Source organism: Oryzias latipes, chromosome 8 (genome assembly GCF_053564925.1).
Source record: "Oryzias latipes strain Hd-rR chromosome 8, Olatipes_Hd-rR_3.1".
Taxonomy (NCBI): domain Eukaryota; kingdom Metazoa; phylum Chordata; class Actinopteri; order Beloniformes; family Adrianichthyidae; genus Oryzias; species Oryzias latipes.
The window spans coordinates 14,083,583-14,094,901 of NC_136244.1; the positions used below are offsets into that span (position 1 = coordinate 14,083,583).

Consider the following 11,319-nt stretch of genomic DNA (forward strand, 5'->3'; position numbering starts at 1 on the left):
CTCGCTATGTATTGCTGAAGAACACCTCTGACAGCTCATTTGAACTGGTCAACACAGAGGATGGATCTAAAGTGATCAGGAATGTCAAACATCTTCGTAAAACACCATTGGAGGTTGACTTTGACATACCAGAGCCTTCATCAGCCTGCAGTGAACCAAACTATCATGAGGCAAAGGATGCGTCAACTGCGGAGACTACTCCAGCACTTGAGATTCCACCAGAACGTGACCCCTCTTCATCTGATGTCATCACTACCAGGAAAGGCCGGGTTATCAGAAAGCCCATCAGATACAGAGAGACTTAAATAGAAAAAAACAAAACAAAACAATAACATGTATATGTTCTCATTATTGACAAGTTTTGTTACAACTGTATTTGAAAAGAATTTGATTTAATTTGAGAACAAAGTGATTTGTTTATTATAAGAAAATTTAGTTTGAGAACAATGTGATTTGTTTATTAAGAAAATTTATGTGGTAGGAAGTTTTTATTCTAAACAAGGGAGGAAAATGTAGTATAGTTAAGTTCCTGAATTATCGCGAGATAGGCAGATAGAGAGGGCGGGAAAGGGAGAAGGACAGGAGACGAGGAAGCTGGAAGATTGAATGAAAGGTGTGTTTAATAAAACAAGATAAAACTAAACTAAAGGACTGTTTATTTAGACAACACAACAGTTGACATCTGCTCCGCAAACAAGTGACGTCGTTCACCGTTGAGTATTCTTCTGGCTTCTGCGCATGCGGGTCTCGTTTGGGTCGTGTCACGGTCACACTGGAGATCACAAAAGTTCGGATTTACTTGGAAATGTGAACGGTCTAGCAAACAATTCGGATTTTAAAAAAAAATCCGAATTGAGCATTAAGCCCTGCAGTGTGAACGTAGCCTAAGATCTGTATTGCCCTTGACAACCCCAAAAATAACACAATTGTTGAGGAGATAGAATGGACCAAGATATCAATGAGTGAGTGCAGACCTGGTGAAGACCTACATAAAACGTTATGGGTTACATTTTAATTTTTTTTACGCAAGTACTTACTCTCTGCACCATTATACAAATGTGTTTTTTTTTTTAATCATGCCATGTGATTTTCTGAATGCTTTTACATTCTGTTTCTCACAGCTGGAGTGTATCTTTACAGACCTCTTATTTTTTTAAAGCGGGACAACTTTTAGGCTTGGTGACTGACAAATATTTTATTGCCTCGCTGTATGGTACAGCATTGGTAAAGCAGTTGGGTTCTAATCTCCATGGATGACATTGCATTAACCTCTATTAACCTCCTGGCTGTTTTTTATGTATAAACTCAAGTTTCCTGTACCAAAATACATGCAGAAGCTGCACACCCCCCAACAGCTACAACTCCATTCCACTCCAAACTATGGATGACCTTTCAAATGCACATTTATAAAATTACTGCCTTCCAGCTATTAATGGGATATTTGAGGAAGTTGCAGTCCTGACCATTTAACTGAAATAAAAAGCAAAAAGAATAAACTAAGCTAGTGATTTGTATTTTTTATGTTTGCTTTGTTTGGACTCTAACTTTCATATATAATGTGAATCTTAACTCTTAAATTACCCTTTGGAAAGATTTTTTATGCCCTAATTTGACAGACTTTAACAGATGTTGTCATAGAAACCTTAAGCCTCAAGACTCCTCCTCAATGTTGGAAATTGTGGTATTTTTCAGGAGAGGTCCAATAGTGACTCTCTCAGCTCTGAGGAGGCCGATGGTGGAGGAGGTCACGACAGGGACCACCATGCTCAGATGGAGGTGCACGACCAGGTGGCAGGGTCCTGCCAGCCTTGCAGAGCCCTCAGCTCTGGAACAGATACAAGGATGGCTCCACAGAGGATGGAAATGCAAACACACCAGTTACATATGTGCTCGCCTCCCTACAGCTCTGGTTAGTGAACCCACAAATGGATTATTTGTACAAAGATTTGCATGTGTTTATGTATTGCAAGGTTTTTTTCCTTGATAATTATTCTTTTCAACAGTTGTTGTGGTTTGCTTGCCAACATAAAGTTAAAAAAAAAACAAATAATATTGCAGAGCACATTTTTCTGACCTTACACAAGAAAGTCTAAAATAGTTATTACTGCAGAACTCAAAAGAAAAGTCAAATCATCTTTATATACAGTGGTTACAGAAGTTTAAGGAAGAAGACTCAATGGCAGACCATTGATTAAAGGGTATGTACAGAGGGAATTATTAAGGAAAACTATATAAGACTAACACCAAAATAAATAAATCCAACCAGAGCAGCATTCAGATGGATCGATGAGCCATGAATAACAGAAGGAGGAACAAGAATATACATCCAGAAGTATAAAAAAAGGACACAAAGAAAAACAGAAAAAGAGACCAATGAGCAGAAGCTCTTGATAAACGGGAACTTCCATGCATGGTAAATCTATGTGAACAACACATTCATTCATTAGCAACACTGCATATTTATCAGCTTTGAGAGTGCTTGAGTTTCTGACCATTGCCCTGCAGCAGAAGAGCTCAGCACAGGAAAGCACCATAATTATCTGTGCTGACTGAATTGGAGGTTTGCTTGTCATTCCTTCTTAAAAGCTATTGAATTGCTGTAGCTACAGAAGAATACAAACCTTTATGCCCCACCGTGATGACCAATCAGTCACAGAAGACCACTGATCTATGAACCAGTAAAGGATATTAATGTAGTGTCTGTTGTCTCTAGGTGTTATCTCCAGGAAGGAAACGAGTGAGGAAGGAGAAGCCAGTGGTGTTTCTACTCCCTTCCACTCTGCAGGAACCCCCATCCCAGTACCCAACCGTAGTAGGAGCCTGCGTTTGTCAAGGGGTTCTAGAATGACCTCTCCATCCTCCTGGGCTTCATTCAGCTCCCCTGTAGCCCAAAGAAAGATGCTTTGTGCACAAGTAAGAAAGAGAGACATATTTAACGAACAGACATTGTAGACGTCAAGATGAATTTACCTGCTGTACAGCATCACTGGATGCTTTGAAAGGCCCTTTTCAAATTAAAAGTGTTAATAATATTATTCAAACTAGTCTACTTGAAAAGAAGATTACTATCCTTTGATTTTATAACATTTTTTCACTTCACCAATTCCTTTTCTATTTTTTTTGCTTTAGTACCCATCCCACAGTGACTCATCCCTTGCTACTGGAAGCTCTGAAGGCAGCCTTCAGACCACCCTGGAAGAAGGACTGAGCTTCAGTGTCTCCCCACCACACAACGTGGATGTGCCCATAACAGCGCCGCTGCTTCCCATGTGCCCAGTCGCACCCCATGAAGACAGAACTTCGATCTTCTCTCCACTTCAGACCATGAGCCCAAAGCTGAAACCATCATCCACTGTCACCCTACTGGCCACTAAAGGTCACCAGCGGAGCCAAAGCAGCGGGAGAGGCAGCACTAGCCCGGGATACACCCGTGATGACTCTATTGACCCCTCAGATGAGGATCTCGGCATAGGCATTGGGTCATCTATCGGGGGTTGTGGCTCAAGCCAAGCTGGTAACAGTGAACACTTGTCAGAGGCGCTAAGCAGCTTGTCACTGACTTCACTGCTGTCGCCCAGCTCCCTTGTGTATCAGGGAGGGGCCGTGAAGAAGTGCAACAGCACAGGCAGCTTGGACAAGGGGGGGATGATGTTGTCTTCCCGAAGCAGGGAGAACCGCAAGGAGATTATCGGCCTTGAGCTTATGGACCCCCAGGGTTTTTTGGCCAACCCCTGGACGGGGGTATTAGTCGATACAAGAAGAGGAGAAGGAGGAGGGGAAACGGAAGATAGAGAGCAGGGTTTGAAAGGAAAGAGCTCAAGCCAAACAACCTTGGGGCCCTGTCGAAAAAATAGATGAAACCTGATGATCAATCTTTCCTTGTCTTTCCATTCCTTGGAACGAAATCCACTGCTGCCCATCTCAGTCTCTCTGCTTCTTCAGCAAAGCAGATATTTGATGACACACGATGATCCGCATCCCAAAAGCGAACCCTTAACTCTCCTCTTCAGTCTCTTTATGTACATTTATGACATGCCTGTGCTCTGTTTATGCTATGTTGGGCTGTGGTCTTAGTTACAGTTTTATGGAGACAAATCACCCTGCAGATTGAAGGTCCAAGGGCTAAGAAGAGGTCCCTCTATCCTCTTGGGGTTGTAGCTATGGAACACGTTATGTGGTAGGCTCTGCTCATACAGGAAAATCAGGAAGCTCAGTCTTATCAGGGAGTCGACAGAAGTCTACCCGACAAAGACAAAACAAAGAGTCTTAACGTTGGTCGACTTTAGTTTGTAAAGGGCCGAGTTCAACGAGGCTGAAATGACAGAACAGAAGCACCCAAACTTGACACGGTCTATTTGTGCCGATCGGGATTGTTTTGATTTGTTGTGTCTCAGAGGCAGGACAGAAAGTTAGTGGGCGGAGGATCTGCAATGGCAGAATATATCAAGGTGGAAGGGAGGCTGGGAGAGAGGAAGGAAGTTTTTTTTTTTTTTTTTTTTTGTCCTTTGGATCGAAAAGCAGAAAGCGGATATAATGTCCATCTGTTCTGGCAGACGGAAACAATAAGTCCTACTCATTTTGGCAAAGGACTTCTGCTGTGATCAGAGCAAAACACGAGGTGGAGGAGATCTGCGGAATGTGTCCCCGTCGCTTGTGACTGTGTAAGACAGCACTTTCTCGGGTATCCAGAGCATGAATAAAATCATTCTCACCACTGACCCATACATCAGTGTTTTGAAACAGGAGATAGGTATTGACTTTGTGCATCTGTCAACCCTGTCTTCAGCAGGAGCAGAAAATTAAAAGAAATTGATTGACAGTGGAGGGATGATTCTGCATGGAGTGAATCGTGAAATTGGTTATTTTTCTTTCTATCTTGAGGATCTCTTGCTCATGAACGCAAGGAAATAAGTGTGAAAGAGAGGCAGGTTGAATGGAGATAAATAAACCCTTTCATAGGGCACAGCAATGTGTGCACCGTGCACCAAAACATCACTCACAAACAGTGAGACTTCAAGCACACTTCTTTTGACTCGACTCCTTCTCTACATCCTCAAGGATTACAGATGAATGGACAAAAATCACAAGGGGACCTTGACTGCATGATGGGATTGCATTTAACCAAGATTTTTTTTTATCTATATAAAGAGGTGTATCAAGATGTCAATGTTGGGTGATAACCATGTGATTCCTATTCAAATATTTTTGTAGAAAAGAGATTAGGCACGTGCAAGTGTTGTCCTTATTTGTCTCAACCCATGCAGTGTCTTTAACCTGTCGTCTGGGACTTTTTGTCTGCCAGTGGCTTCCAGTTTTTTAACATTTTTAAAAGGTGGACTATACAAAACAACAAAGCAAAAAAACTTCAAACTGACCTTTTGTGCGCCGAAGTCACCGTTCCCTGCAGCACATTTCTCAGTGGGAACACCCGTTCCTCATGGACCTTTTATTTTTCCAAGATGTTGGAGTCAAAGATAAATGGGAGCAGCCATATTCATTCACAACATGGGGACACAGCTTACGCATCTGGATGTGCACAAATAACTTTGTTTGCTTGTGGTCCCCCTGGCTGAAAACCATGAGCTGCGACGAAACATCTCAATGAAAGCTTTATTTTAATTCTCACATCATCATACATATCGATAATGGGCACTTTAGTGTTCTTTAAGCATGGTTGTGGGATTGCAATACAGAATGCTTTTTTAAAAGAAAAAAATGAAACCTTAAATTTATTTTCTAGCCCAAAACATACACTATGTTGTAGCAACACAATATTGTTTTAAATGTAAACTTATTTTGGCTTCGCCGCTTGATGACTTACGCCATCTAAGAGGGAGATGCCCATCTTTAAGCCTGATTCCCATAATTAGACTGTTGCATCCTTAGTGTTTAGATTATTTCTCAACATTAATTTCTCAGAAAAGAGTGAGATGATGTGAGAAAATCTGAGGGTTTGACCTCGTTGATCATGCAAAATCACTTTTATGACAATGTTTTATTGCAGTGTTTGATATGTGTGAGTGAGGCAGCTGTGTGTGTGTGCGAGTGTGTGTGTGTGTGTGTGTGCGTGTGTCTGTACGAGTGAGTTGAAGAAGTTGTCTTTTCCTGAAGTGTCTTGTTTGTCAGTGAGGATTGCTGAGGTTTAGGATTGAAGAGGAAAAACACGAAGCAACCAAGGGCTGTTTTAGCTTCAAAGATATACCTTTCTATCTTTCTGAGACAAATCCTTGTGTCAATGAATATAGCATCAAAGGTTAAAGCCTGACAACACAGCAATAAATGTTCTAAGTGTATGCCCTAAGTAAATGATGTCGATGTGGTTTTTATCTCCTCTGAATACAAGAGAATCTGTTGCCTTCTGCTACTTATCCAAGCCTCCTCTTATCCAGATGGCAAATCTGCCTACTCAGCGAGTGGTAACAAAGGAAAATAGTTCCAACTGGAAAATGTTCAAAAAACTAAAAGATATTGAATGTAGGTCAAGCGATTTAACTCTTTAACATCAGAAATGTCGCCAGCAACACCTAAATAACTCACACTCTATCACATACTCCTCAACTGTTTGCGCGATCAACGGAAATCAGCTCATTCTGACGCGGAGAAAAGCGGCTTTTCATAACGGCTTTGCATCAACATACAACACATTACTGATGTGAAGTGTTGCATAACAGCCCAAAGCCTCTGTACTCCGCGACAGAATCAGCTGAATTGCGTTTCTTACATTAACACTTCAATACTGTAAAGTGTTGCATATCAGCACAATATCAGTATCCACTGGAATTTCATTAATTCGTAAATGGTTGAAGAGTAATGCTATGTACACACCGGGCATGTGATGCACGTTCAAGAACGCGCTAAACAGGAAATCTTGAACTCGCTTTTAGCATATGTTGTTCACTCAGGCTCAGTGCGAAATGTCCAAGTGGTACAAATGTCGTAAATCTTGCTCCAGGCTTTTTCTTTCACAGCTTTGTTCTGATATATTAATCTGAATTGCTTCTGTAACCCTACAGCTTTTGCCTATACTTACATTTATCCATTATATGAATACATTTAAGTATCCTAATATGGATATGGAAAAAATGGTTTATTGAAATTCAGATTTTACTACCGCTTGATGATGTCATCAATAGTCGCGGTCATCTACATTTTTGAGTAGCTGCCAAATACATGACATTGGTTTTATAACTTTAAAAAGTCGTGCAAAAACAAATACTTATTTAAGAGTCATGTTGATTTACAAGAATACTTATATTTAAATGTAAACTTCAGTGCCTCACAGCATGTGAAGAATTGTCTTTCTCCTTCGTGCACAAACGCGATGTGGGTCACCCTACAGGCGAAAGAATAGCCAAACCGATGTCCCTATGGCTCTACCTTACAAAAAAGATTTATTTGGACACCACTACAACTTAAAATGTCCCTACAAACTAGAGCAATAGGCAGGAGTCAGAGGGGCAGGGAAGAAATTCAGATTTGCCAAAGCAGAATTATTAATTGCTCTTTCGTTGTCAATTTTCAAACAATTCACTGTTCCGTGTTTTGAAAAAGACGCTTAACCATACGTCACTACCAAATCTAAGTACCTAATGGGTCAAAGTTCAGCTGGTAAATGGACTTAACAACTTTTGCAGTGAAGCGTGAGGTTGAGAGTTTCAAATGCAGAAGCCTGAAACGCACATATACACCCTTTTACATAGACTTCACAGTGAAAGTTCATGCCAAGGCCGATAAGAATGCAGCATTAGATGTGGCTCCTTTACCTCTCCATTGTGTCTCTCTGGGCAAAGAAAGACGAAATAATAGTAGTCCTGACCACTAAAAAAGGATTTAAAAAGCAATGTTTGATTTCTATGAATTAGGTTTACACATGCCTGAGATGCTCCTACAGTAAGATAAACTGTTACGTTTTTTTAAACCACTGCTGACGTCCTTGCATTCCGTAAGCATTTTGCTGAGATTTCAAATACTATCAAAACTTTGGTAACAACCTTAATCTTCTGTAATTGCTCTTTTTTGTTACAAGTTTAAATTAAATGTTTAATCCTATATATACATTAATGTTCATTAGCTAAATTAAGAGAGTTGCTGAGAAAATAACGTGTACATTCTTTATTTAGGGTACTATTTCTATTTAATCATAAATAAACCAGTGAAGTCATGTTCAGGTAAACAGCAGTAGTAATTAAGGAAAAGGATGACAGCCCACCAAACTAAACCTATGATATAAGAAGAGAAAATGCCATTTTTGACTTACATTGTTTAATACTATTCGTGGGAGGACAATATCTCAGTGGGATGATCATATGTGGCAAAGGATGTCTCATTCCAAAAATAGAAACAGAATGTATACATATTTCAAAAGTAACAACAAATCTAAAGCAGTATCAAAGTATTAGAAAGGGTGAAATAAGACTTGACAGTTTTGATCAGTAGGAAACTGACCCAAATGTTTATTTTAATAATAAAGGTAGCAGTCCCCTGTGGTGTTCGACAGAATGTAAAGAAGCTCCGGTGTGAAAGGGTTAAACAAATATAAATTATCGTAAAATATAGTTATAAAGTTGTGATCTTTACACTTGATGTATGAAAATATGGCTGCTGGATTTTTGTCTGTACATTACAGAAAGCTGCATGCATCTAATGCAAGACTACATAAACTGTGTGTGTGAGCAAAGTGTGCCTTTGATGAATTCAGAATATCTAGTTGGTCTTATTTTTAAAATGGAGGAATTGTAAGTACATCAAATAATTAATTTCTATCTCACAGTTTGTTTTATTCGTTTTGTTTCTGAGTTCAGCAGCTCCACAGTAGAAAAGTGTGATTCTAGCAGCAACATTAAAAGACAAAATAAAGAGATAGACTCCAAAGTATCATCTTTAGAAAACTATGGGGAGATTTTGCATGTCTTTCCACTCTGCTGCAGATGCCTCTGTGCAGAGAATTATCGTAAACCTTGTGCTATCCTAGTCTTTGGGAGTTGGGTCATCTAGACCCCACAAGACACAGTGCGCTGAACCTTTTTTCTTTAATGATATGTGATCTTCACATGGTGTCCATGGATTACATGAAATCCTCTCACCTTTATCCACCTTTGTCATGGTAGGGATAACACATCAATGTAAGGGTGGGATCATAGGATATCACAAGGTTTAATCAATTTGTCGTCCTGCGCCACATGGGGTAGAATAGAAAGCATATGGTCAGGTCAGGCTGATACTACACTGATGTTTGGGTATAAAACAGTGTATTCAGTGATTTTTCAGACACATTTAGCTTAGACATTTCCGGTTAAATATAGTAGTTGACTCTAATTAACATGTGAATCATCACATTGCCTCCTAGCTTACAACAACATTTAAGATATTGGGTTTGTTTTAAATGGATTTTCCTTATCTTTGGTCTTAACTATTGACTGTATATCAGAACAGGACTGAATGACCCTTTCCTCCCCGTGTTCCAAACAGGAAGCACACCATGGTCCCAAATAGCTGATACCCCATAGACCTCTCTTGAGATATACAATTAATTAAGTCAGTTTATCTGTCAGAATAACCATTTTTGTTATCTTTTTAAAAATGTTCTTGCTAATCCTAATTTTTATTAATGATATTTTTTTTGTTCAGTGAGAGTTATCAAATTTTAAACTGCCCCTTCAGATGCCTCAATAAAAGTATACAGTCTCACGTTAAGGCGTTAGATTGTAGAAGGGGTGTGGCCTTCCAATAAACTCACTACTGGTTGGCAAGAGTGGTAACCATGGAAATGTTGACTCAGACTGACTTGGACCAATAATTTCTGGTTCCAACAGGGCAACGTCCTTAGCCAGAAAAAATGGAGACTGAAATGAAGTTATTTTGTTGGAACCGGAAGTAAACCCTTATCTATGGGTGGCATCACACTCGCTCGGTCCAGTTGTTTTATACACCCAGTGACATAAACTAGTCTTTTGGGTGTATAATTCACAAATGTCAATATCTATAGTTTTCAACTATGAATATATTAACGCATGTACTCTAATCTACAAAGGTAAAGGGCTGTGTTTAATCAGTATGAAAAAAAAAGGTCTAAATCATGCAAAGTACTATTACGGGGTATATTATTCATTCATCTTTTTAAACTGTTTTGTCCCTTTCGGGGTCACGGGGCTGCCGTAGGCTATCCCGGCCACTTTTGGGCAAAGGCAGGGGACATCCAGGACAGGTCACCAGTCTGACGACATGCACTCACATACACACCTAGGGACAATTTAGAGTACCCAATTAACCTATGAAGCATGTTTTATATAAATTATATTAAATTATATTATATTATATTATACATGCAAAAATTACATGTTAACAGACACTTCTTATATAAAGTGTATATAGATAGATAGATAGATAGATAGATAGATAGATAGATAGATAGATAGATAGATAGATAGATAGATAGATAGATAGATAGATAGATAGATAGATAGATAGATAGATAGATAGATAGATAGATAGATAGATAGAATCTATAGTTTTCATGATTGTGGTTTGCATTAAAGGATTGTGGAAACACGTGAGCTGAATAAAGAGGGTGAGTCAAAAGAGTTTATGGAGAGGAGGATACACCAAAGAGACAGGACAGGGATTGGAGCAGGAAGTGTCTAAAGATGACATGGATGGCTTGATAGAAAAAAGCCAACCCACAGTGTGAGAGGTGATGAGATGCTGCAGGAGCGGGCCGCCTCTTCAGACAGCTTGTCATCGGCAGCACTGCTCAGCGGATCCGTCAGAGCGAGGGAGCACATTAAACATGCAAGCTGAACTCAGAGGTGTTGTTTACCTCACACCCCTCAACCAACCAGCCCTTCTACCTCATCAGACCTCTCAGATCCAGCTCTCCCTCCAGGCCCCTGTCCTTCAAATGTCACCGCAGGAGGTTTGAGGTGTGTGCAGCGAGTGGGGGAAATATGCACAAACAGGGGTGGGCTTGATTTGTGAACATCTTGTTCATTTACAAGGTCTTAAAAGAATGTGTCCTGTCATTTAGGCCTTTAACTTTAGTTTCCGTGGGAGACGAGCGTGCTCTTGAAGCGCCCTCTTGCAACATAAACTCCAAAGGTCAGAATGAGATTGATTACCTCCTGCAGCAACGCACAGAGCCCCTGAGACATCCAGCCTCCTTCAAAACAAGCCTTTTTTTTTTTTACCTCCCTCGGAAACCATTTGATTACATCTCCACCTTAACCTGTGTATCTTATAGATTTTGATTTATCACAAAAAGTGTTATTTTAGATGAAGTGTACCTGTAAAACACAAATATTTGTGTTCTATTTAAGGATTTCT

The 11,319-nt window shown here is 39.9% G+C and overlaps 1 protein-coding gene across 4 annotated transcripts in view; it reads left to right on the forward strand.

Moving 5' to 3' along the window:
• The window catches only part of cacna1ia (calcium voltage-gated channel subunit alpha1 Ia), a 213,327-nt gene extending 207,021 nt beyond the window's left edge, over window positions 1-6,306 (forward strand). For all 4 annotated transcript variants that reach the window (XM_023957619.2, XM_078951512.1, XM_078951513.1 and 1 more), the window contains 3 exons: window positions 1,693-1,909; window positions 2,714-2,913; window positions 3,130-6,306. In XM_023957619.2, the coding sequence (XP_023813387.2) occupies window positions 1,693-1,909; window positions 2,714-2,913; window positions 3,130-3,858 (1,146 nt within the window). In that variant the 3' untranslated portion in view covers window positions 3,859-6,306. The remainder of the gene's footprint in view (window positions 1-1,692; window positions 1,910-2,713; window positions 2,914-3,129) is intronic.
• Window positions 6,307-11,319: the final 5,013 nt, after the last annotated feature.